Source organism: Orcinus orca, chromosome 1 (assembly GCF_937001465.1).
Source record: "Orcinus orca chromosome 1, mOrcOrc1.1, whole genome shotgun sequence".
Taxonomy (NCBI): domain Eukaryota; kingdom Metazoa; phylum Chordata; class Mammalia; order Artiodactyla; family Delphinidae; genus Orcinus; species Orcinus orca.
Genome location: NC_064559.1, coordinates 199,087,910 through 199,114,526, shown reverse-complemented (window position 1 = coordinate 199,114,526; position 26,617 = coordinate 199,087,910). Strand labels below are relative to the sequence as shown.

General features: G+C 53.7%; 1 protein-coding gene across 4 annotated transcripts in view; it reads left to right on the top strand.

Annotated features, from left to right (window-relative positions):
• The window catches only part of IGSF21 (immunoglobin superfamily member 21), a 271,189-nt gene that overhangs the window by 28,166 nt on the left and 216,406 nt on the right, over positions 1-26,617 (top strand). Inside the window, exon 1 of one of the 4 annotated variants that reach the window (XM_049706335.1) lies at positions 1,164-1,274. The exons of 2 other annotated variants lie outside the window; for them this stretch is intronic. Coding sequence is in view for 1 of the 2 variants with exons in the window: in XM_049706325.1 (XP_049562282.1) it covers positions 24,442-24,538 (97 nt within the window). In the remaining variant the exon portion in view is untranslated. Of the gene's footprint in view, positions 1-1,163; positions 1,275-24,206; positions 24,539-26,617 lie in introns of those variants that run through there. One more of the 4 variants, XM_049706325.1, reaches the window with a different exon arrangement.

Genomic DNA, 26,617 nt, shown 5'->3' with positions numbered 1-26,617 from the left:
TGAGGTGCGGCGTTGCACGCGTGTCCCAAGTGTATGGGTCCCTTTAGGGATGTGTGACAGGGAGTGGCTGTATTTCTGTTGGGGGGGGCACGGGGCCTGTGTGCATAGGAGGTGGGAGTGTGACACTTGAGCAGGAGTGTACGTCTCTGGGATGTGTGGAGGTGCAGGCATGCGGGGGTTGTGTTGCTTCGTGGGCCAGGAGTGTGTGTGCGTGCAGTGGAGTGTGTGGTTCTAGTGTGGAGGGAGGCATGGACGCGTCCGGGGGCTGAGAAGGTCTGAGCAGCGGTGTGTGTGCGTCCCGCATGGACTTGGTCCCGGCTGGGCTGAACCCATTGGAAGGAGGTCCCTAGAGAGAGTGATTGGTGCCTCCGCAGCTCCAGGGTCCAGGGTTCGCCGAAGCCTCGATGCTTCCAGCCCGGCGCCGCCGCCTGGTGGGTCTTAAGTGGCGCGGCAGTCCAACCTGGCGACCCCGGCACCTTTCGGGCAGCGAGCCAACACATTCGCTACGAGCTGGGCGGGAGGGAGGCTGGACCGGCGAAGAGCCGTGGGCGCGGAGACTAGAGGGTGCGCGTCCGCGATTACCCCCTAAGCCTAGTACCAAACCTGGATGCCCAGAACCAGCCCGTCTGGAGTTACATCCTGGCTCTGCCGCGGAGGCGGAGGAGGATGCGGGGTGCCAAAACGTAGCCATTGTGACCAGTAGGGTCTCAGTCCCTAGCCCAACTGGGTGATGAAGGTGGGGGAACCATCTCTGTCCTCTGCCGTGTGTGTGCCTTGCCCCACCGGGAGGTGCTTAGCCAAACTCTGAGAGAGTGCCTTCCGGGAAGGGGTGTCCCCCCTAAAATAACCGCACCCCGTCTACCCCGAGGTCCTTGAAGAGTGCTTGGTCTGTTGATGGGAGAAGCTGCAGAATTCGAGCCTAAATGGTGGTCCTGCTGGCAGAGAGCGGGGAGGGGTTGGTGTAAAGCGGAAGTAATGCAAGCCCTGTACTTTGTCCCCTTACCCTTGGAACAACAGACCTTCCAAAGTGGATGAAAATCTCCCCCCAACTTTGGGGTGACGGCTCCCTCCCTCGGATGCCTCTAGAGGGAAAGGTTATATGGGGGCGGGGAGGGGGTGGTGTCCCGGTTCCAGCGCAACGGAGAGGGCACTGGGCTTTGTTGAAAGGCACCTGGAGCCCTCACCTGGACATTGAAGGGAGCGGGGATGGCTGGGGGGAGGAGGGGAGCACCCCTTTCCCCCGGAATGCGCAGAACCGGAGAGACGCGGCAGGGGTGAGGATGGCGACTGATGGGAAAGGCTTTGGTGGGAAACCCCTCTCCGTCAGGACCCCATCCTGCGATTTTCCCCAGAACCCGCGAGCAGCGTTCTTCGGGCTGCGGGGCTGCGGAGAGCTGAGCCGGCGTCTTGGCGCCTCCACTCCCCTGGCCCGCCTCTGCAACTGGCTGGAGGCTGGGGGATCTGGCGCCGGGGGTGAGCGCCTCTGGGCCGGGGGCAGCCGGCATGGCCTCTGAGCTCCGCTGCTCAGGGTGAGGGAAGAGCGCTGATCCGGATCGCAGATGGGAAACTTTCCGAGCGTGGGGCGCGCGCAGGGGTCCTGGGCAGCCGGGGAGCCCTCCCTTCCCTGCAGAGATGAGAGTGCTCGAGAGTGGGATCCCTCCTTACCCGCTCCACATCCGTGCCCACGAAGGGGTGGGAGCACGAGAAGGGTCTGTACGAGATGCAATAGGCCGGCTTGCCGGGGGAGGGCGCCCTTCCTGGACGTGACCGAGAGCCGTGCACCTGGCACTTGGCTGTGCCGGACCCCCTGCCAGGGGCTGCTTCGGAGGGTGGGGAGGGTAGAGTCCAGGGCAGGCATTCACAAACACGTCTGCCCAGTGGGGGGCAATAGCGGTCACTACTAGGGAGAGGCACGGCCAGTGCGCCCTCGCCGGTTCTGTTCCTATGGGCCGCAGAGCCAAGGGGCTCACCTTTGTGGAGAGGTGGGTCCGTGCACTGGGAGGAGAAAGCAGTCGGCTGCACACAGGACTGGCTGGGCTGGAAGTTCCTGCCCCTGCTTCCACTCCCCAGTATCTTGACTCTCCAAGAGGAGAAACCCGCTTGGTTTTTAACTCCTCAGTTGCCATTTTACCTGGTCTGGGCACTACTGGGAAGGCAGTGATGCACTCGTGCCTGGGCGGTGGCCTGGGAGAGAGAGGGCACCGGGCCCTGGGGGCGCGGGGAAGAGAGTGGTTCATGGACCTGCCTCTTTGGGCCGTGGCGAAGTCTCCGCGAAGGCTAGCAGTGGGCAGGCCGAGTTAGGACGCGCCAAAGGCCCCAGCCACAGGCCCTTCCAGTTCTCTCTTGGCAGCCGCGTGTCAACGGGTGGGTGGGATGCGGGGGCGGACCCGGCTGAGCCGAGGAAGCCGCAGCACCGAGACTGCAGGGGAGCTGTGCATGCACAAGCTGGCGTGAGGACTTTACGTACTTATGCTCCCTCACCATCTCCACCCGACGCCGGGGGCGCGGGGCGGGGCTCAGGCCCCCGCCCGGCTCGCTCTCAGCCCCTGGCGGGGGACTTAAGGGCCCTGCCGGGGCCAGGCTGCTCCGTCCCTGCTCCCCTTGCCGCCCCGACCCCAGCCTGGCCCCTCCGCCAGCAATAAACCCCACTCCCTTCCCATCCAAGGTGCAAACTGGAGTTTTTCCTGAGAGGTTGAATTAGTTTTTGCTTTTTAAGTTCAGGGGATGTTAGAGCTGAAAGCGACCTCCAAGATCTCTTACTTCATTGGTTCTGAAACTTCTAATTTTTACCAGGAGAACCCTTTTAGTGTAGGAACTGATTACCACCCCCTAAACCTGTTGCCTTGGACAAGATGATAGGCACAAAAGGACAGCTGCCCTGGTGGAAGCGGGTACTGAGACCCGGCATCGAACGGTCTTTCCGCAGCTGTCCCCTTAAACAATCTAACATTGCTCCTCTCCTTGTATCATAGCTGGGTTTTTGTTTTTGTTTTCAATAGCCAGTGTTACACGGATCAGCTGCAGTGTGGCCAGCACGTGCTAACTGCTGCACAGTCCTCGCCCATTGCAAGATGGGTTTAAGCTCTTCTTTTCACAGATTAGGAAACGGAGGCCCAGAGTTTTAAGATTTGTTAATGGCATGAGTACTGGAGCCTTCCGGGTCCCGACTGGTCCAGCGCCAGGCTCCCTCTTCCCTTCCAGTGTTCCTTGGACAGGGCGTGTGGGCAAGGGCTGGCAAGGTACCAGTGATGCCTTAGATTGGCCTGGCTACCCCAGCTTTTCAGAACATCTGTCTCACCCAGACCGGAACCTTGCTACAGTTGGAGGGAGGGGCGGTGGGGGAGGGGCGGTGGAAGGCGATTAAGTGACGCGCTGGGGTTTCTGGGTTATAGCAGTGGTGACTTCAAAGCCGGAGACCAAAGAGCCAAACAAAGAGGAGGCTGGTTAGTTCTGTTAACTGGGTTTCCTGGGATCCATGGAGGCGTCTAACCTGGCTTGCCACCCAGTCCACCTCTGCTCCATCCCCGGGCCCCTTGAAATTCATTTATTTAGCCCTGACTGAGCTCCCACTGTGTGCCAGCACGGTGCCATGCACCTTGTTCTTCTTGTCTTGTTTAATAACCACCCTGAGAGTTAAAGTGATTTTCCAGGTGGGGAAGCTGAGGCTCAGAGAGGTTAAGTGACTTGTCCACGGCCGCCCAGTCAGTAAGTGGCAAGCTGAGATTCAGACCCAGGACTGTCTCTTTCCCTCTGTGCTCTGCTGTCTCCTGGTGAGAAGGGGTCTCAGTCGCTTCCTCGGCTCCAGCCACACAGACAGTTGTTGTGTGTCCAATGCCCAGTCCGGATGCCTTACTCTTTCCCAAATCCCAGTGAGATAAAATTGTCCAGTATGTTCATCTGCACAGATGGGAGACGGGGTGTCCCTGAAAGCCCTCGTCATCACCAAGAGAATGAATGGGCATCTGTTGTGGGCAGAGCACATCTGAAAAGAGAAAGACCTATGACGGTGACCGTCATTCCAGTGGGGCGAGGGGTCGGGCATGTACCCATAAAGATGAATGAAAATCCAGGTGGAAATTTGTTGATACCTGCTAGATGCCAAGTGGATTGATGTCCCCTACAGGAGGTTCTCGGGGGAAGAGTGATTATTTGGGGGGTATAAAGGGAATGCTTCAGAGAGGAGGGAGAACTTGAACTAGACCTTGAAGCAAAGGGAGAACATAAATAAGCCAAGGGCTAATGCGCCAGGGAGGGAAACCCGTGGGAGCAGAGAACTGGAGGTAGGACTGTGTGTGGTGGGACCAGCTCAACTCAAGGCTGTCTTTCTTGAGTCTAGTTGAAGACTGAGAGAAAGAAGAGTGACATTACGGATAGTTCCCATTTATCACGCACCTGTTAGACGTCCTTTATGCATTAAATGCTTTAAACAATCCATGAGGCGGTGTCATTAGGCATGTTTTGCAGGTGAGGACAAGAGGCCCAAGATACCTCTCTCTTTCTCTCCCTCCCCCCTTCCTTCCTTTCTTTTCTTTCTTAAATAATGAATGAGGCTCAGAACCTTTTTTAAGTGGAAGAACCAGGAGTTTCAAACCCAGGTCTGAAGCAATCCAAAGACACGGCTGCTCCCGGAGGAGAGGAGAAAGGATTTATTTTTTCTTCGCTGGAAGGAGGAATGCAGCGGCTTCTACCACATGCAAGAGGGTGCAAAGCGTCCCCGCTTTAAATGATAAATGTCAGTGGAGGTGAAACGTGGGACATTAATTCCTAAGAGGCGTCTGTCTTCAGGATGAAGTTCCTGGGAAGGAACCTGTGGGTGAGATCCTGGAACCCACCTTTACACTTGCAGTGAGGTCCGGTGGCAGAGGGGCTCGTGATCACCGAGACCTATTGGCCAAGATTCCATGGATGGAGCAAATAAATACAGTATGTACGTAGCTAGAGGTTTAGAGAGTAGCAGCGCAAAGGAGCAGGAAAGGACATTGTGACACCCAGGAAAGGAATCTGGCATTTAGCGTGTCCACCAGCCATTCCTACTTCTCCCGGCAACACGTCAGATTTGCCCTGGGGAATTATTCGCCACCGTACTAACTGCACTCCATCTTGGTAGGTTGGCACAGTCAGCTGTCATCCCCAAGATGAGCCCATCTGACAGTCTCCCTGGAAGCTGAATATTGAACAGAGGAAGACAGAGAACTACTGGAAAGTCCCCCTTATCAATGGGGACCCCCAAGACGCTGTGCTTTTCTGGTTTCCCCAGGGCTAATAATGATGGGACCTTCCTCCCAGGGTGTTGACAGGATGGAACGAATCATGACGTACAAAGCTCTTTGCTTAATCCTGTGGGCTCAGATGACTGTTAGCAGTATTAACCATGGCTACGTCAGAGCTGCGCTAGCTCAAGCCGCGTGGGTCCTCCCAATACCAGGCCCAGTTTGTCCTTGGGTTCCATGAATTCCCCCTAATGTTCCGCCAGTTACTGTTTTTGGCTTGAGTCGTCTGGAGTTGATTTCTGCCTCTTATAGAGAAGGACTCCACTTGATACCCTCCCTCGGCATGAAGAGCCTTAGAGTTGCTGATTACCGCTCTTGGTAACTCCTGGAGGACGGTTCACGGCCTGCTGCCTGGGGGTGACTGATTCCCCCGCCTGCTCCCTGGCTTTCCCTGGAGGCTCGACGCATTGGCCCCCATCCACACCCACACTGGGTGCAGTCAAAACCCAAGACCCGAGTTGTTTCTCCCAGTGAAATTCGGGGGTAGAACCAGTCTCACTGGGACCCTCCCATCCCCCACCCTAGTAGACTAGAAGCTGCATGAAGCTGGGGACCCCGTCTGGTTCTGCTCTTCCCCACAAAACACATGGCGGATGCTCACCCACAACCGCTCACGGTGGGTTGTTTGGATGAATAGAGCATCTTTGGCCTTTAGACATGTGCGTCCTGGTGCTGGGGTACGTGGAGAGGTGTTGGGTGTGTGGCTTTCTACAGAAAAGTGTATGCAAAGGCTTATAACGTGTGACATTTAGGCTGGATTCACAGGTGAACTTCCTGTTGGTAAATTTCTGCTCCCGGAACTACATTCTGTCTTTCTTGAAGACTCTCAGATAATCAAAGTGATGCCTACTCTGACTCCAGACCTCCTAACTCTCTACCTGCTGGTGGTACTTGAGCGTGGACGAGATGCTTCCACGCCCATCCTTCCATTTAGTTCTCACATCAGACGTGAAAGGGAAACTGAGCCTCAGGGAGATGGAAAGATGGTGGTAGGAAGTGGCTGGACTGGAATCTGGATTTTGTCGCTGCACGCTCAGCCTTCCTTCCCGCCCCAACCCATTGCGCTGTTTCATTCACACACACCCCTAGGTTTTTGGAATGAGACAGGTCAGCTCCCCATGAGCTCACAGGCCAGTAAACTGACCAGAAAGCTTGCCCTGTGAGCTGAGTGCTGGTGTAGCCATTTTGCTGATGTGACCTCCTCCCTCCTCCACGGCTGCCCAGATGGGTGTTGTATCCCCAGTCCACAGGGGAGGTTGCTGCTGCAGTCACACGGCCTGGGGACCGGAGCCGCCACCTCTCTGCCCCGCAGACTTGGCCTCTGCTCAGAGGTTTCTGGCCTTAGCCTCATGTCCTCCACCTCCTCCCCCACTTCTGCCCTTTCCTGGCTCAGAGAGCAGACATCTGCCCTCAGCCAGCACAGCCCCTGACTCCCCGTACATCTCCCTCCAAGTCTCTGCTCACCCACTTCTTGCCCTCCACAACACCCCTACCCCTGCTGACCCAGGTGTCCCCTGTGAGTGCTGCCAGCAGCACTTTGGCAACATGCTGTTAAAACAACCCTCCTCTGGGGCTGGAAATGGTCATCGGTTGGTCTCCCCATTGAACAGAGAGCTCTTGAGGGCAGGCATCCCTGCACCACTGGCTCTGGCACAAGGCCTGGCTCTGAACAAATCTTCAAGATGTGTTTGTTGAATGACTGACTGACTGATGAATGAATAATGTCTCCCCTGAATCTGGGGTTTGGTCGAGACACTGAGCCCAGGGCCTGTTTCCTGGCCCTGCTCAATCACCTCTGGAAGTCCTTTCTGGTGTGAGAATGTGTCCATTGTCCAGCTCTGCCCACCATCACTCAAACTGGCATCATGGCTGGCGTCTGGGGGATGAGCCAACAGTAGAAGGTGGAGGGAAGACTAAAGGGCTTCCTGTTCCTTCTGGGTTCTCCTTGTTTGGTGATGGGTGCAGGGTTTGGGGAAGGAGGGAAGGAAGGAAGAAAGGAGGGGGAGGAAGGAAGGAAGGAAGGAAGGAAGGAAGGAAGGAAGGAAAGAAGGAAGGAAGGAAGGGAGGGAGGAAGGAAGGAGGGGGCAACTATTATGTGCTAAGTCCCGTGCTAGCCATGTTCCCACAAAGTCATATTAAAGCCTCCCAGAAACTCCCGTTTGGGAGATAACAGTCTCCCCATTTTACAGATGAGGAATGAGGCTTAGAGAGAGCGTGTGATTTGCCTAAAGTCCCACTGCTGGTGAGGGACAGACCTGGATTCACACCCGGGCATCGATTTACACATCTCTCCCCAGCTCTGAGTTTACCTTATTGGTGGCTTGAAATTGACCAGGGCAGGAGTATTTATACCATGGAATGAGCAAACACTGCAGATCAGAGCTCTCTCCAGCCCAGAGCTAGCTGTTAAACATTTACCAGCATGCCGCTGGGCCTGCCCATCCTTCCTCACTCACTGTCTCTGTGGAAGAGCCACTCGGTGGTCATTAATATACTTTGGTTTTTATGTGACTTGGGTTCAAAGCCTAGCCCGGCCACTTCCTAGCAGAGTATATACTTGGGCAAGTCACTACCTCTCTGAGTCATGGTTTTCCCGTCTTTTGAAACTAGAGGGTGTTGTGGCGATAAATGAGATGGATACATGAAAGCCCCTGGCACGCAACTAGCCCTCAGTCTTGACCCCTCCCTTCCTCCTGACCCTCAGGATGGGCTCAGCTGGCCATGGGGTCCCTCTGAGAGGCTGAGTAAGCTCGCACTTTCTTCTCCCTGCCCTGGAAGCTGACTTTGGAGTCAAGGCAAGGGATCCAGTCACTTGTGTTAATTGAGCAGCTGCGCCAACCTCATTCTGGATTGGAAGAGGGCTCCCTTAAGGAGTTTTGGCCCGTTGGCCACCCCACACAGCACGGGCTCATTTGAGAACAATAAAAGATTATGTATAATAAATGGCCTATACGAGGATACCAAGAATAAATCCTTGGAAACTGAAGGGAGTGGCCCAGGAAGGCTCTGAGGGATTGAAACAATCTCGGGAGGTAGGGAGGGAACCCCAGGCCGGAGAGCAGCACGTGCGAAGCCCTGGAGGGGGGAATGAGGACGCTGTCAGGCTGTGTGAGGATGGGAGACAGAGAGGCAGCTGGCCTCGCTTGAGCATAAGGTGCTCACTGAGAAGCGGGGAATGAGGTTGAAGCTGTTGGCCAGGGCCTGCTCGCCAGGGCGAGGGGTCTGGATTTGAGCCTGGGGGCTACGGGGGGCAGCTGAAGAGAGAGGAGTGACGTTCCCAGACCAGGGGTCTAGGAAGATGAATTTGGCTTTTCTGGGCCACCTGAAACCGGAAACCCTTTGCCACGCCGTCGTGTTATGAATGACCGCTCTGGGGCGCCCGAAGGGACGATGGCCTCGTGGCAGAAGCGCCACTATTTGGACACTACCCACCTCCCCACAGTGTCCAGACCTGGCAAGGAGGGAAGACCAGACCCCCGCCTGGAATGGAGCTGTCCCACCTTGAGCCTGAACCAAGTGCGATGGGGGTAGCTTCTCCTGGGGAGAAGCAGGGCTCCGGGGTCTGGCCTGAGTTCAGATCCCACCTCCACCACTTATCCAGTGTGTGAACTCCGATCACCTCTTTGTTGCTTTCAGCCTTGATGTCTCCAGCTGAGCACGCGACTCATCATGGTGGCTTCGTGGGGTGGGGCTGCTGGGAAGGGGAAATTCACGTAATACGAGGGGTCTGTATGCAGGGTACCTAGCACACAGCAGGTGTGGGAAAAGTGGCTGCTGCTGTTGTAATGACATTTGGAATGCCCCCAAGTCTGAAGAGGAAGAAGTGTTTACTCAGCCCCAGTGCCCAGGAGGAGGGGTACCTGGTAGGTTTCCCACATGGAGCGAGTCCTCAGGTTTGGAATTACAGAGCATTGGGGCCAGGAGGGAGCTGGGAGATTCAATGCACCATATCCTTCCCCCCATTTTAAAGCTGAGAAAACTGAAGCCAGAGAGTGACTTTCCCGTTGGTGCCCACACCGTGCGTGACGTGTGTGCGCGTGGTGGTGGGGGGGGGGTGCAGGTCTTCTCCTTCGAGGTCCTGGGGGCCATCCCAGGGCTCAGTCAGGCAGACCCACCACCCAAGAGCCTTGCGTGGGGAGCATCAGGGTGCCCCAGACTTGGGTGGGGATCTTGGCGGCACTCCAGCGGAGAGCAACCCCCAGCCTCATACATCACAGAAGCAGCTTGGGAGTCACCAGGGAGAGAGGCAGCTGAGCTGTTCCCTTTGCCCTTTTGTTTCTCTTTCTGCAGAGGCACTCAGCGCTCCTCCGGCGGGGCTGTTTGTCACCAATCATTGGCGCCTCCATTATCTTCCGAGCACCATCTCTTCCTCCCCGCTGCTTAATGCTGCCCCAAAGGAAGGCGTCCATCACCGGCTGCCCTGGCATCGTGCAGGGCTGGGCATGGGGAGGGGGCAGTGCAGGGGCTCAGATGCCCTGGCAAGGTGAAGACAGAGGCTGGCATGGCCAGAGGGTGGGTGGCGTCCGCATCTAGAGCTGGTGATCAGTGCCGGAGTGCGCAGGATTTTGTCAGGTGGGTATTCAGGCCGTACCGTAACCCAAGGCCAGGTGCCTGGTTCTACAGAAGCAGGTGATACCTTGCTAATTGTCACCAAGCACCTAATATCCCAGTCAGGGGCGGAGGGAGTGAGATGGGGGCAGCAAAAGCAACCACACCACAAAAGCTTCTTTGTTTGCTCGGTGGCAGCAGAGAAGTGGACCTGAGCTCAGCTTGGAGAGGAGGAGGCATGTTGGAAGTCGAGTTCCTAAGCCTGTCTCCCCACTGAGGAGCCTGGAGGGAGGAGAGCAACCAGGTGGGGAGGAATAGAGTTACTTAACCAGGAAGAGCTAGTGGTTCCCAGGACAGTCTGAATGCAGAGAGCAGTTTCTTGTTGCAAGAAACAGTATAGTTCATTCATTCATTCAATTACTGATTCATCCACTGGTGCGTCGAGAATTAATTGAATGCTCTTGGCAGTCAAGCACCGTGCTGTCCTAGAAATCCAGAGGAGAATGAATAGGCGAGTTCTTGCCCTCACGGGGCTTACAGTCCAGAGCTGTGTTCAACATGGAGCTGTGTGTGACAACTGGCATTTACATTAAAACTCAGCAAGGTGTCTCGGCTTTTATTTAACCGAATGAAACAGAATTCAGTTTTTCAGCCACACCAGCCACATTTCACGGGCTCAGTAGCCACACGGGGCAGGTGGCTCCCGTATTGGGCAGCATGGCTGTGGGTAAGACGTCTCCATCACTGTGGAAAGCTCTATTGGACAGTGCACGTCTAGGACGATGTTCCTCTTTAGGTGGGGCCTCCCCACGGGCAATAAATACCAAGGGATCACAGAGAGGGAGGATCTTCCCTGTTCCTTTCTCATGCTGTCCTCCTAGTTATGCCAAGGAGAAAGCCTCAGGCTGATGCCATCCTGTCTTTAATGCCCCTTCGCTTGCTAATCTCTCTTTGCAACAAAAACAGGTGTGGGGCAACGTGCCTGCAGCGACCCAGAGGGAGTAAAAGTTTTAATAACAGTGTTTTGTTTTCATTATAATTCTTTTTCAGTCATCCTCTGTTTAAGGCAAGTGAGACTGGTTTGCCATTTGGGGCAGTGATTTAAATTCACTCTCTCTTTTTCAAATGGCTTATTTAAGTAAAAAAATGAGTCAAGTTAAAGAAAAATGTTAAGTGCATAGTGGAGCAGGTGGCACGCAGATGTGGCCAATCTGGGCAGCTGCGGGTGTGAACGTCTGTGGCTGAGAAACCGCAGTTCAGATGGAATGACATGGGCTTTGGAGGCAGAGGAGGGCTGGGGTTTCAGTGCCACTGTTTGTAAGCTCTGTAATCTGGGGACACTTTCTTTCTCTCCGTACCAACCAGGTTCCAGCAGGAAACACCTAGCTCAGCCTGGGGGGTCCATGAAGGGCTTATTAAAGGGACTACTGGCTTTAGGGTTTAGGGAGGGCAGCCCTTGGGGCCAAGAACAGTGGGGAGTTACTACCACCTGTAGCAACTGGAGAGAGGGCTGTGTGAAGAGGGCTGCGTGCAGGACTGTGGCTCTGGGTAGAGGGATGCAGCCAACTCTTGGGGACCTGGCAGGGAGCTGGAGGAAGAAATACCTCAATTTCATCCTCCTCCTGCCTTTGGGTCTCTTGCTGATGCTGCCCATTGACCAAACTCAGTTGGAAGCCCATGCAATTGGGCTCCCAGGCACAGAACGGGTGGAGAAGGGAAAAGAGTGAGCTGGGGAGCAAACAGCAGAGATATAACACCATCCTGCTAAGCTTAGCCTCAGTTTCCCTGTCTAGAAAATGGACGTTGCACTACATACCCAACAGAGTTGCTAAGATGATGGAAACAGATGACGTGTGATGCTAATAAATAATTGGTCACTACTTATATTAATAACAATCACGGTACTAAAATGCCTGCCTTATGCCCCATGCTGTGCTAGATGCTAGATTTTCCTGAGCCAAAATGTAACATATGAGTACGGGGCTTTACGAACGCGGAACTGGCCTTTCAGGGGCACGTGAACTTGAAGGGACAGGTAACTTTGGGAGAACGTTGCAGTTTGCAGAGAGGAAACGCCTGCACCCTCCACTGCTGGTATTGACCATTGTGATGTGTTGTCTCTGCTCAAGACTCTTCAATGTCCCCACACGTTCCTGTCCCCTGGTCCATTGCACCGATTGATTACTCCACCCCAGGGCATACCGATGCCTCGTTCCCCGGTCTATTTTCCACCCCATTTCCCACAGAGAGGTTCTTTCTTCTTAGATCCATTTAGGTAATCCTTCCTGCCATCCCCACTGGCTCTTACCATGTGCAGTCTGGTCCACATCCATCATGAACGGGCTCAGAGTTCCTTCCTCCCAAGGGGACAGGCAGGTGCTCTCCAAGTCTTAGCTCTTCTTGCCAGACGCTGCTTCCTCCCTTGCAGGTGGGGTAGAAGGGAGTTAACAGTGAGTAAGTTAGCCCTTTGGATCATCAGACCTTTATCCTTCATCTGAAAGCTGAGAGTGCCAATTCTACATTTCGAGGGACCTTCTCAGCAAGTCGCTGGAGTCTGCGGTGGCGGGGGGGTGCGGGCGCCGGCTTCTAAATGGAGTGACTGTTTCCTGGGAAAACGGCCACCAACAGCCCCTTTGGCTCCCAGCTTCTCAGTTGGCTCAGGGGACTGTCCTCGTGTCCCTCTATTTTCCTTTGTCCGGTCCTTTTTTTCCATCTACCTTGACTGTTCAGATTGACTTTGATGAGGCCTAATTTTGCCAGTTGAAATTCGAGACGCTTATACATTCGGTGCTTTGCTGAAACAGCTGTGACAAATACCAGCGGCAATTTCGTCCCCGGCTTATTTATTCTCTGAAGTGCTCTGGGCAAGACAGAGTGCCCCTGCCCCTTGCCCGCGTGCCGTCTGTCGACACTGCCATCTTCCCCCAGCCCTGCTACAGCCCTGTCCCCCTGCAGGTCGGTCTCAGCCCTGCCTACTGACTGAGTGACAGCATGCTCCTTTGGAGGGGGGGATCGATCGCTCACTGGAGGTCAATATTCCTTAGGAAAACCTCCAACAGCCCCCTTGGGTCTCAGTGTCCAAGTTGGTGGAGGTGACGTTCCTCTGTTCAGCCGCCTTTCCATCTACCTGACTGTTCACATTAAGTTAGATGAGACTCGTTTCCAGTTGAATATGGGACCGTGTCCTGCAGGCTGGGCCTCCCCTATGTGCGGGCTGCGGGGCATCCATCATAGTAATGTTGGGCCACTCCTTGGTCCGGGCTTGGGTCTCGGGGAGCTTTTGTTGCCCGCCATGCTCATGTCCCGGGGTGGTGGAGTGGTGCTTTCTGGTTACCAGCTCTGAACATGCCCTGGGGCACAGGGCATACTTCAGTCACCTCCTTCATGACTTTATCTACATCCCACCCAGGTTATTTCTTACATCATGATTTTCTTAAAATCAAATTTAAACTGATTCCCTCTATTTTCATTTGTATTTTACAAAGGAATAATGTATAGGCTTGTTGTACTGAGTAGACGTATTTTTTCTTAATTCATATTAAACATGTGACCATTTGAATTTTTAAAAAAGCTTCTCTGTGCCACTTGGCCTCATCCTGCAAGCAACCGTAGAAAACATCAGTTTGATGGAAAGGACACCAAACCGGATCTGATTTCAACTCCTCCATCAACTTGCAGCATCACGCGCTTACCCTCCCCCACTCCTCTGAGCCTTAGGTCCATAAAACAAAGGAGTGAGTCTGGACGACCCAGTTCTAAGATTCTTGGATGGATAATAAGCTTGGGAAGGAGAGTACTGTCGTCGAGGTCCAAAATACTTCCTTTAAGACATATTTGATGCCTCCAGATTCCCACCTTTGGGATGAAGCGTCCTGCCTCCAGGCAGTGTTGCTAAGAGCAGCTGTCTGTGACGAGGATGCTCCAATAGCCACTCATTTCCTTGGAGCACAAACTCGGCCTCATTTCAGTTCCATTCAGCAGCCGTTTACTGAGCACCTGCTCTGAGTTGCGCCCTGTGCCAGGGCTGGCACTAAGGTGCAGATGAGACCCAGTGCCTGTCCTCAGGGAGTCCACAGTCTCCTGGGGCAGATAGGCAGGCGAACAAATAAATTATGGAATAATATTGAAAATTCTAAAATTGAAATAGCTACCAAGTCCTTATGGGAACGTAGAAGAGGGGATGACTAATCCACTGAGGTGTTAGGGAAAGTCCTATATCATCAGAGAGGTTAAGCCACTTGCTCAGGTTTGCACAGCTACTAAGTGGTTGAGCTTTGAACGTAGGATGTCTCACGCTTTAACTGCTTTCTGTCCTCTCTGCCTTCTTGCTTCTCTGCCGGAGATCCCTTCCAACTTGACCTTTTGTGATTCTGGGGCTCTCTGGACCTCCCATCCTGCTCCTATGTGCCTCTGGGGGAGGGGGTCAGGGGCTCCAGCAGCAGCGGGATCTGGCCCTGGGCCCCCTGCCTGGGCAGTCACTGGGTGGCAGCTCAGCTCTCCTCTGTTGTCTCTGGCCTCGTTATTATTCTTTCTTTCCAGCATGCTGCTAAAAGCTTCCCGCAGAGAGCACACAGCCCAGCTCTTTATTTATTTATTTAATTTATTATTTTTTTAATTTTATTCATTTATTTACTTTTGGCTGCGTCGGGTCTATGTTGCTGAGCGCGGGCTTTTTCTAGTTGTGGCGAGAGGGGGCTACTCTTCGTTGCGGTGTGCGGGCTTCTCATTGTGGTGGCTTGTCTTATTGCGGAGCACAGGTTCTAGGCACGCTGGCTTCAGTAGTTGTGGCACACGGGCTTAGTTGCTCCGCGGCATGTAGGATCTTCCTGGACGAGGGCTCGAACCCGTGTCCCTACACTGGCAGGCGAATTCTTAACCACTGCGCCACCAGGGAAGTCCAACCCAGCTCTTTAAAATTTAAAGGGCTTTACTTAAATAATGTTATTTCCCTTGGAAAGGAGACAGAAGAGGTATTTGCAGTGGTTAAATTAGTGCAGTGTGTGGGTCCGAGCAGATGAGTGTGGGGTTCGGTGGGCGTGGAGGTGACCAGGGAGATATTCATGGCAATGGGAGGGGCTATGGCTCATCACCCCTCCCTCTCATTCCCCAGAAAGCATGACCTCAGAGGGGACCTATTGTGCACAGAGTTCTGGGAAGAGCACTGGGTGCCACCTGTGGGGAACCACTTGGGAGAACATGAATCTGGACAAAAAGCCTAACCCTCGGGCTTCCCTGGTGGCACAGTGGTTGAGAGTCCTCCTGCCGATGCAGGGGACACGGGTTCGTGCCCCGGTCCGGGAAGATCCCACATGCCGCGGAGTGGCTGGGTCCGTGAGCCATGGCCGCTGAGCCTGCGCGTCCGGAGCCTGTGCTCCACAATGGGAGAGGCCACAACAGTGAGAGGCCCGCGTACCTCAAAAAAAAAAAAAAAAAAAAAAGCCTAACCCTCCTGCCACACAGGACCTCAGCACTAAAAACTTGGTACTCCTAGATGCCCCAGGGCCTTTGTACTTGTCATTCCCTTGGCTGGAAACTACTTCCTTCTTCGGACTAAGTCCTATTCATCATTCAGGTCTCACTTTAGACATCATTTATTCAACGAACATTTTCTGTGCACCTACTCTGTTCACAGCACCATGGGGCACAGATGCCATTTGTAACTCATCTCCGTGCTTCCTGTGCCTGGTGTAGTTCTGGCACAGAGCGGGCATCGGTAAGTGTTTATGGAACTGATAAGAGCCCATGTGGATGCTGTGGGATCTGGAAGAAGGATAGAGTTGCCTTTCCAGTGCTTATAGCGTCATTGGAGATTCAGCTCAGAGACATTTTGAGCTCTGACTGAACCTATTATGCCTGGCAGACTCATACCCACTCAGGGAAGAAAGGGAGAATTCATTCCTTCTTTCTTTGGCCCTATATTTTTTGGCCATATATCCATCTATCTATCCATCCATCCTTCCATCCATTCACCCATCCTTTCATTCATCTGACAAACTGGACACTTACCACGTTCCAGATAGTGTGCTAGGCACTAGAGTTATGGTGGTGAATAGAAACAGATAAAGATAAAGCCTGCCCTCCTGGAGCTTACCTTCCAGAGTCCATACATGAATACATAACAAGAGGAAGTAATAGCTGCTATGAAGAAGAATAGGGCCCGGTAAGTGTGCTGGCCAAGTGTAGATGTGTGGGGTCAGGGAGGGGCCCTATCACTGAGCTACTATGTCTCAGACCCTGTGCAACCCTGGCTGGAAACAAGTAAAGAAGCATAATCGCTGGCCACAGTGAATGTTAGGATGGCGAGAGCTGGGAAAAGGTTGGTAGTGACCAGGGGAGTTTCATGATCAGGGAGGCCTCCAGTGAAGTTCTGAGACATGAGCTGGGCCTTGGAGATGGGGGAGTTGAGGCAGGATTTGGCAGACCCATGGTTTTCAAACTGCTCCTTGGAACCCCAGTTTCCCATGGACGTACCCCCCATACCACTTTGGGCAGCCCGAATGTGAGTCAAGGTAATGGTTCGGGGGCCCTTGTCCCCAGCTCGATCCAGGAGCTCTGCTTTGCCTCTTTTCCAGACTGGCTTCTACTTCAGCTTCACTCTGAATGAAGGAATTTGAAAATGAGTGGATTGCACGATGGGGAGGAAGTATGGACCTCCTCAGGGCTAGTACAGGAGGTTCTAGCGTTTTTCTGTTAAATTCAACCCTCATTTCATGCTACGTATGGGGAAACTGAGGCCCAGAGGGGCCAGTGGCTTGTACCAGGTCCCCAGCAGGAGGGGACCATTTCTGGGAGAAAAGCCTCTGATTTCCGCCTCTTTCCAAGCTGGAAGGGAGGCGTGTGAGAAAGCCCCACGCCCACCCCGGCCCTGGCCCAGAGGCTTGGGTCCTGTTGCCCCCGCAACTTGTGCCTGCCCCGGCCCCCAGACAGCCTCAGGGTACCCCCTATAAACCTTTCTCCTTTGCCAGCCCAACTGGTCTACCCCACCCCCCGCGGGAGCCTGGAATTACACGAAACATTTAATGATCCCACACCTCGTTATGTTTTATTAAAAGCACCCGCGCTGGCTTCTGCTGGCACATCTGCCAGGCGCAGTCCTGGGGCTTCCTCTCCCTCCAAACCACCACCTCTCACGGCCCGGGGAGGCTGCCACCTCCTTCCCTCACAGAGCGGGGCCCCCAGCCGGGCTGTCCTGCAGGTAAAGGCAGACTTGGGGATTTAGAATGATAATTCCATGTGTTCACACATCCCTCACCCCATCTGGTCCTGCAGCTACCGCTAGAGGGAATTGGTTCAGAGAGGAACGAGTCCAAAGGGAGATGCACCTGGTCCTGCGTTCTTGACGCTCTCTGTGCGACCGTGCACATCCAAGATCAGGCTGGCTTTCCTCCCCAGGCTGCTCATGTTATAGCCACCAGCGACCGGAGGGAATGCCTTGCTCTCAGCAGGCTGTCGGGCTTCCAGGAGGAAAACACTGGCGTCCAGATATTTTTGGTAGAGAAGCAGCTCTCCCCTTCCCTCCTGGTGGGACGTGCTGTGCCCTATCAGGGGGCCGGGTAGAGTGCTTCGAATGCGTGGCCCACCTCGTGCTGAATGGCCGCTGAGTCACCCGCTAGATGTGTCATCTGGGGCAAGGCGTGTAACTGCTCTGAGCCTCAGTTTCTCAACTGACACGTAGTAGACACTGAATACACAGTAGCAATGGTTTTTTTTAATAGGATCCCCCACTAAAGGAGAGAGGGCATTTAATCAGCTCTTCATTTGAGGGGAGAGGGAAGTGATAACCTTGCTTATCATCATCATTATTATTAGCTAATACTAATGGAGAACTTGCTAGTCATTTATCAGATACTTTTTGATCTCCTACTACGTGCCCAGGGAGACAATGTGAATGGGACAGTCAAGAGCTTAGGCCTCATGGGACTGACATCCTGGTGGGCGAGGCAGGAACAAACACATAGGTAAATAGCCTAACTCTGGATGGTGCCATATTGTGAGGAGAACGCGGGGCTATGGGATAGTCAGGGGCTTAGGGACAGAGCAGCTTCTCTAGGTTGCGTGGTCCAGGAAGGCTTCTTGGAGGAGGTGGCTTCTGAGCTGAAAAGGGAGAAGAAAAGAAGCAGGGAAAGTCTCACTGAGCTCCGACGTTGGCGTCTCCTGACCGGGCTGCATGTCTGTAGCTAACTTCTTCTGATGGGGTCTCCCCTGGACCCTGTTCCCCAGCATTAGGAATGACCACCTGCCATTCCCTGACACCAGTGCTGTGAACTCAGCTGGCCCATGGTAATGGCGCCCCCTCCAGGCCTGGGACAAAGGCCCCAAGGAAGCAGGAGGCCAGGGACTGTGTTCGGTGCATTCTTGACCTGTTCTCCCTTAGTTCTCGCACATCCCTAGGAGGTGGGTCCCGTGGCGTTCTCCATTTCGCAGACAAGGAGGCTGGGACTCAGAGGTGAAAATCTCAGAGCTGGTGTGACTAGGAGCTGGGATTTGAACCGAGGTCTGACTCAGTGCCTTCTGCATTAGGCTCCGCCTCTTGCTGGCTTGCTGTGTCTATCTGTGTTGCGTGTCCAGTGGGAGGACCAAGAAAGCGGAAAAGCCCACCTTCTCTTGTTCCACCTGGAGCCCCAGGCGAGTGGGGAGGTGAGTGGCCGGGTGGCAGGGAGCCCACAGAGTATCGATGGCTCTCAAAGCTGGCAGGCGTCGGGAAGCAGAAAGGTATTAATTAGCAGTTATTCCCCAGCAGTGAGGAGTTGGATAGAGATTAAGGTGGCAGCCCGTGTATCCGTTTTGTAGCAGCCGAGAAGCAACAGTAAATCAGTGCTCTGAATCGATGCTGTAAGAGGGAGGTATGTTTTTTTTTTCTTTTTCTTTTTCTTTTTTTTTGCGGTACGCGGGCCTCTCACTGTTCTGGCCTCTCCCGTTGCGGAGCGCAGGCACCGGACGCGCAGTCTCAGCGGCCATTGCTCACGGGCCCAGCCGCTCCGCGGCATGTGGGATCTTCCCGGACCGGGGCACGAACCTGTGTCCCCTGCATCGGCAGGCGGACTCTCAACCACTGCACCACCAGGGAAGCCCGGGAGGTATGTTTTAATCTTATTAGCGGTATAGCATTACAGGGAGCGAGGGGGGAGAATTCCTCACTTGCGGAGCCTGGGGCAGGAAGGAGGGAGAGAAAGTGATAGGACCTTGGACCACCTGGGAGGGCAGCAGGATGGAGAACTTTGACCCCTGTTGGGAATAGGAAGGAGGGATGAGAGGTGGGAGAGTGGTGAGAGGCAGGAGAGGAGGACTGGGTCAGCAGAGGGGACCCCTCCAGTCTTCCCAAGGGGCTCCACCATAGACCTAGTCCTACTGTGCACCCCCTCCACCCCTCCCATGAATGGAGGGCTCTGGGATGGACATTGGTTCAACTGCCGGGCCTGGATGAGGTTCTCACTCAGGCACTGACCCTCTCTGGGCTCTCGGCCCAGACACACGCCCGCCCACAGTGAAGGCTCAGAGGCTGAGCAATAGGGTGGTGGGTGGAGGGCAGGAACTGGTGCCTCTGGGTGGGTGTGAGGGAGAGGACAGCATGATCAGGGCCAGTGCCCTGCACGGTAGGCCCTGAGGGCACAGGCCTTTAGTCCTCCTAACAGCCATCACGGTGGACGTTTGGCCCCCATGAACAGAGGGGAACAGACATGAGACGTGAGGGACCAGCTCAGGTGTAGCAACGCCAGCATCTGGCGCCACCTCTGACCAGTAAAAGCATCGACCACCCCGGGCAAAAGCCGTGGGAAAACCCACGTGATCCAGCCTCTGAGTGTGACGAGGGTCTCAGAGACGGGTCACCCGCTTCTTCCCCTCCCCTTCCTCGGTTCCCCTCTCCACACCAGGACGAGGAGCTCCTGTGGGGAGGAGACAGGGAGGCAGAGGAAAAGGTAGCAAAACCAAAGCAGGAAGGATAAATCGTAAGCATCTGCCTTTCTGTTCCACCCAAGGTTAGTGGCTGACTCCCTGTGGGCCTCACTTTCCCTCCCAGATCTCTCAGGGCTCTTCTAGCTAGAACATTCTGAGATTCTGTTTCTGAGAATCTGTTTCTGTTTCTGTTATCAGTTGCCTGCTATGCCATTTAATCCTCTCCCTATCCCCTGTGACACAAGCGTTATTAGTCCCATTTTACAGATAGGTAAACTGAGGGGCTCAGAGAGGCTTAGTGACTTGCCCGAGGTTACACAGTCGGTGAGTGTCAGAGCCTGGATTCACACCCAGATGCTGCTCTCAGAAGCTCAGCATCCTTCATTTCACAGCACCATCTCTTTGTCTGATAGCCAGACAATCATGGAGAAAAAAATGTCATCTGAGAAGGAACTTGACTCCAGGCCTTCAGTGGAGAGCAGCAGCCCTTCTGTGGGGTTGCAGTGGGGCTTCCTGCCACCACCAAGTCCAGGACTTGTTCCTGTCTGGCTGCCTCTTGTCAACCACTCTGCTCCAGTGGCTCGACCAGCTCTGACTATGGCTCTGACAGCCTGGAGGGGGGACCCGGAGCCCCCTCAGCTCTGGCAGCCTTGGGCCGGCCAATGGAGATATCTTGGTGGTTTGCCTGGGCTGCCAAACCAGGGGTGGAAACCAGCCTTGGGCCAGGCCTCTGAAGGAAGCCAGCTGCCTCCCAGGGGTGGAAACACAGTGTCTCCTATCCTTGCTTCTTCTTGTCCTGAGAGGAGGGAAAGGGGCTCCTCTTATGGACTGAGAAAAGCCCCTGCAGAAACACAGCGACTGCTGGGGAAAGGGGCCCAGCTCGGGACCTCTGGTCCGGCATGGGGAGGGAAACACCCAGGGCAGATTTTTAGTTGTCTCCTCCATGCGTCTTGGTAACAGAAACCACACTGGTGGCCCTGGGATAAATGCCCCGCCTCAACTTCTGCACCCAGAGGGAGGTGAAGATGTCGCCCTTCCTGTTCACACTGGGGTTCCCTATCTGTACCCCGACTAGGAGCACGTTGTCACATAAAGTGAATGGATATGGGAGTCAGGTTCAAAGCCTGGCCCACCACCTACCAGCTGTGTGAATCTGAGCAAGTTACTTCGCCTCTCTTTGCTTCACGATTTTCATCCATAAATGGGGGCAACGATTAGCTACCACATGCAGTTGTTATAAGAATCAAATCACATGTTTTTAATCCCTTCATTCACTTACAGAAAGGTGCTTTGTAAAATGTAATTATACTAGATAGGGTGACACTTGCTGCTGTAACAAATGAACCCCCAAATTTCACTGGCACAGTCTCAAAAATAGTATTTTTAACTTACATTGTGGGTATCTTTGAAGGTGGGTGCTTTTCCTCCATGTGGAGACTCAGAGATACAGGCTTCTTATATCTTGTGACTCTGCCGTCTCCTGGGGCTCCATAGGGCTCCTTTCCAGCCAGTGGAAGAGGGAAGAGAAAATAAAGAGGCATCTAGGAAATGTCATCCATGGGTGGGGGTGGGAGTTGCCTCCAGAGACAATTCCATGTTATGCGGCAGGGCCAGGGTGTGTGTGTGTGTGTGTGTGTGTGTGTGTGTGTGTGTGTGTGTGTGTGTGTGTGTGTGTGTGTGTGTGTGTATTTTTGGTAGCCAGATGCTGTCTCTGCCTCAGTAAATATCTTGTTTACTTGCCTGCCGCATCCACTCCATGAAATCAATAAGAACAGTGTCTCTGGTTGTCTTATTTACTCTGTATTGGGCTTCCCTGGTGGCGCAGTGGTTGAGAGTCCGCCTGCCGATGCAGGGGACGCGGGTTTGTGCCCTGTTCCGGGAAGATCCCACATGCCGTGGAGCCACTGGGCCCGTGGGCCATGGCCGCTGAGCCTGCGCGTCCAGAGCCTGTGCTCCGCAACGGGAGAGGCCACAACAGTGAGAGGCCCGCGTACCGCAAAAAAAAAAAAAAAAAAAATACTCTGTATTATTAATTTTTATAACCTTAGTACCTAGCACTGTTCTGGGCACAGTATATGTACTTATTAAATATTTGTATTGATGGATGGATGGGAAGATAGATGGATGGGTGGAAGATGGAAAGATGGTTGGATGATGGGTAGAAGATGAATGGATGGAGGATGGATGGGTGGAGGCTGGAGGCTGGATGGAGGATGGCTGGAGGCTGGATGGAGGATGGCTGGATGGCTGGATGGAGGATGCATGGATGGATAGATGGATGAAGTGATAGTGAGCCAAACCACGCTGAACTATGACTAGGGGAACACGTACATTTATGGTCAGCCCTCTGGGCATTCCTGCCTCATTGACTGTTGGATTCTCATCACTAAGCATGGTACGTGGCACGTGGCAGATTTTCAGTGTTTATTGAATGGAATTCTTAGAGAACCTTTGGGAAGGGCAGCATTTGAACCTGGCTGAGCCTTGGCAGCCCCAGCCTGCAGACAGAGGATGGCTGAGATGACCCAGGGATGGACTAACTTCAAGAACTGGTAAATGATTGCAGACTTTTGCCCCGTCAGTGGATTCTGGGCCCTGGCCACCTCTTGGGGCTGTCAGGGAAGGAGATTTTGCAAATCTCCCCTGTGAATGCTTCAGAAGTGCCCTGCCCTCACGTGAGTGGCTTGTGAGGCTCCCGGTGCATCCCTGCTTTCTCCCCTGGTAGGGTCTAGGCCTGTGAGGCAGACACAGAGGCTCTGAGTGGCGGGGGGAGAGGGCTGGGGGTGGGGAGACCACCGAGACGGGATTAAGTGCTTTCCTCTCTTCTTGCCAGACCAGTGAGAATTTGGCTTTAAATTTTTAACCTAAATAGAGTTATATTCATTCTCTTCCCCACTAGATGCAAAGCGCTTTTTTGGAGCAATTAAGGAAAAGGCTAAATCAGTCCATTTTTAAGAGCTCAGTCTGCCTATGTGGCTGGCTAAAATTAGCGTCTCCATAAAGGGAGAGGAGGAGGGGGGAAGAGAAAGCTGGATTTGGCTTTAAGACACCCATTCACTGAGGCTGGGGGTGATGCCAGGCCTCTGCCCTGCGGCGCCCAGATCGTGGGGAGTAGGGCCTCCAGCTCCATTTGGCTTCTACTGACCAGGACACAGTTTCTCGTCCAACTGCTGTCTCCTGTCTTAGGTCTTTCCCGGTCCTCTGATACGGTAGAAGGAGTGGGTTTGCAGAGAGACTGGGCTTGAACTCCAGCTTCACTGCATACCTGCTGTGTGGTCCTGGGCAAGTCACTTCACCTCTCTGAGTTCGCAATTTTTGCATCAGATAAATGCTACCTTCTCACCATCAGTCCTTCCCTCTACCACCTGACTGTCCATGACACAGGCTGAGGCCCACACAGCTTAGAATATGAAATAATGGTCCTCCTACCATGACCCCCACCTCAGTTTATAATTACCCATCGCCAGCATATTTACTATTTGACCACAACCGACTCCTCCCCTGGGCTGGAAGCCCCTGAGGGCCTTGTCCTCTTGTTCATTGCTGGCGCATCATAGGTGCACAACTATTATATATTTCCTGATGAATGAATTCGTAATGACCACATGGGCCAGTCCCCTTACCTCTCAGAGCCTCAGTTTCCTAACGGTAAAATGTGAATAAGAATTTGTTTCTTCGCAGGTGAGAATTAAGTGTGATAAATCCCGCGTTATCAAGCTCATATTACGTGCCAGCCTTTGGGGATAGAGCAGTGAGCAGCACAGGTGTGGTCCATACCTTTAAGGAGCTACAAACTAGTGAGAGATAATGTTTGTTTTAGCACCTAGGAGAGTGCCTGTCAATTACTCTCAGTTGAATAATGAATGAATGAGCAAATGAATGAGCAAATGAATGAATGCGTGGAGGGAAAATCATCTCCCTTCAGTGACTGTTCTTAACTCTCACCTGTAGCATTTTCACTGCACATCATCTGGGGGAGTTGAGTTTTGTGCTGACAGTTTAGAGACTTGGTCCCACTCTGGCTGTGTTGTTCTGCTGTGTCCCTCACCGTCTCTGGGCCTCATTTTCCCATCCTTAAGGTGAGGGGGTGGGGCTGTCGTCTCAAACTCTCTTTGAGCTGGAAGGATGTCCTGGTCCCTTGTTGACAGGGCTTCAGAAGCTTCCAGGGCAGAGGTCCTGTCACCACCCCTTTCCTCCTGGTCTGATTCTTCTCTAGGTCTCTCTGATGCCAGTTCAACTCCCCGGGGGAGGGTGAATTACTCACAGGTGCTATCTGCTCATCTCCCTGGCCTCTTATCTGGGACATAAGCATTTAGGTTAACACATTAGGCCAAAGCAGGTGAGGCACGTGGGAACCAGAGCCTTTTGACAAACATCTCTGGGCTTCTCTCAGGGCCAGCCGCGGAGGACTGGGCTGGGCTTGGGCTCTTCCACGCCCCGCCCACAAAGGCCGGTCCAACCCACACCCGCGGGTCCTGAAAATTCCAGGCACCGGCGTCCGGTCCTCAGCCCCGGGATTCTGTGGTGGAAGAGCCCTGGGCTGCGGGCCTCCCCCACGGGCCAGCTCAGGCCAGACAGATGCACCCCAACTGTGGCCTCAGTCAGTCACGGTGAGGCAGAGAAATCCTACATAGACTTCCACGGCCATGCCTGGGAGATTAGGGGATTCTCTGCGATTTAGATTAATCAACAGATTTTTCCAGACGAAAAGGGGGCTGTCACTGAGCATATGGTCTCCCCCAGGCCTGAGCTTCAAGTTTTCCTGGGCATCAGCCCACGCACCTCCCACCAGCCCAGTGAACTGGTGCATCGGGTTCCCATCGCAGGTGAGTACCCACATCCCCAGAGAAGTGAAGGGACTTCTCTTGGGGAACTGGGGAGAGAAACTGACCTTAACTGGGCTCCTTGGGGGGCAGCCCTTGTACCAGGTGCCTTCCTGACCTGTCTTCCCCTAATGCTCACCTCACCTTATGAGATATGCTGGGACTCCCCTGGTTGTCCAGTGGTTGAGACTGCACTTCCACTGCAGGGTCGGAGATCTAAGATCCTGCATGCTGCATGCGGCGCAGCCAAAAAATTTTAAAAAAGGAAAAAAAAAAGGAGCTGTGCGCCATTATTATCCCCGATGGGGAAACTGAGGCGCGGGGATGCAGTCACTTAGGACTGGTGAGGGGCAGTGCCGTATTTCACACCTGGCTCTGGGAAACTTCAAAGTCCCTTCTCTGTGTTCAGCGCTACAAAGCCCACGGAGGGAAGCCACTTCTGGGAAATGGAGATATAAAGAGAATTCATGACTATAATATATTTGCATGGATTTCTACCACATCTGAAGGATTTTTATGTATTTATCATCTGGTGAAACCACCACAACCCTTTGAAGTAAGTAATATAGGTGTTTATTTAACAAATATTTGTGTAGTACTTACTGTGTGCAGGGCACTTTTCTAAGTGCTTCATAAATATTAATGTGTTTAACCTGCATTAAAAACTCCATGAGTTAGACTCTGTTATTTTCCTTATTTTGTAAATGAGGAAACAGAGGCACAGAGAGGTTAAGTAACTGACTCAAGGCTGAACAGCAAGTGAGTGCTGGGATTCCATCTCTGACAGTCTAGCTCCTGGCTCTTAGCCCTCGCTCGTCTGCCGCCTTGTCCGCCACATTTTAGAGGAGGAAAGGTTAGGCTCAGAGCAGGGAGTGACCTGCTCCAGGATGGGCAGTGGGTTAGTGGCAGGGCTGAGCCTTGAGCAGGGCCTGACCTTGGGACAGGAGCCGAGGGACACCCCCTCTTTCCCCTGCCCTGGGCATACCAGGTCCCCTGCTTGGAGGGTGCTCTTTTCTTTGTCTCACAGCCAAGGTTGATGAGGCTGGATCCACTTCAGTTTATCTGCCCCAGGGTTGGGGCCGAAGAGAATGGAGCTCTAAGTGACAGGCGGGGGCGAGAGGGATTAACAGAGCTGGAGACTGTCAGTGCCTGAACCCCACATGCGGGCTACAGAATCAGCGAGCTTTAAGATCCTTATCTCACTGCGGAAATATAATAATCCCTCCCAGTACATGTGGCCTCACTTGCTTCTTTTCTGTAGCTTTGTCCTGCTGTTTATCTCAGTCATTCCTTCCGACACCAGCCTGAGAAGTGGAAGGGAGGGTGATGTTGTGTGGTCCTCACTTCTCAGGGATTTAGTGCTGGGACGCTATGACTACCTCGGGCATCGTTATCACTTGCTTTTGGGGTTTCCCATCAAAGTGGAGCCCGAGACAAGGATTTGGGTGCAGGTAGTTTATTTGGGAAGGACCCCAGGACACACCAGCAGAGGAGGGGGCGAGGGAGATGGAAGAAGGAGGGAAGCTGATACAGCTGCAGCTGGATGGGCTGAGAGGCAGTGTGGGGACACGCCTCAGGATCGCCAGGAGGCTGGGATGTTTATCCACCAATCCCCATCCCTCACGGATGGAGGGTCTCTTAGGGACGTTACTGCTCCCTGCCACACCCAGGCCAGTCGCGCCCACGTAGTCTCCTCTTAGATGGAGAAGCGCAGGCTGGATGCCAGCCCAGCGTCCTCTCCCTCAGTCCCCTTACTGTACTGCTGCCACCACGCCTGCTAACTGAGCACTTTCTATGAGCCAGTCTGCTGCTCAGGGCCTTCCCTGAGTTATCTCACCTACAACCCCATTTCACGGACATTATTGTCCCCTTCCTACAGATGAGGAAACTGAGGCAGAGAGAGGGCCACGCACAGAGCCTGTGGGAGAGTTGGGATTCAGCCCCAGTCACTTAGTCATCAAGCATTTAATAAGCACCTACTATGTGCTCGATTCTGGCTGGGACTCGAAAACCCATACTCATAACCATTGATCCCTCTGCGGACAAGCTCTCATCCCTTCTGTGTACAGAGACTGTATTTTC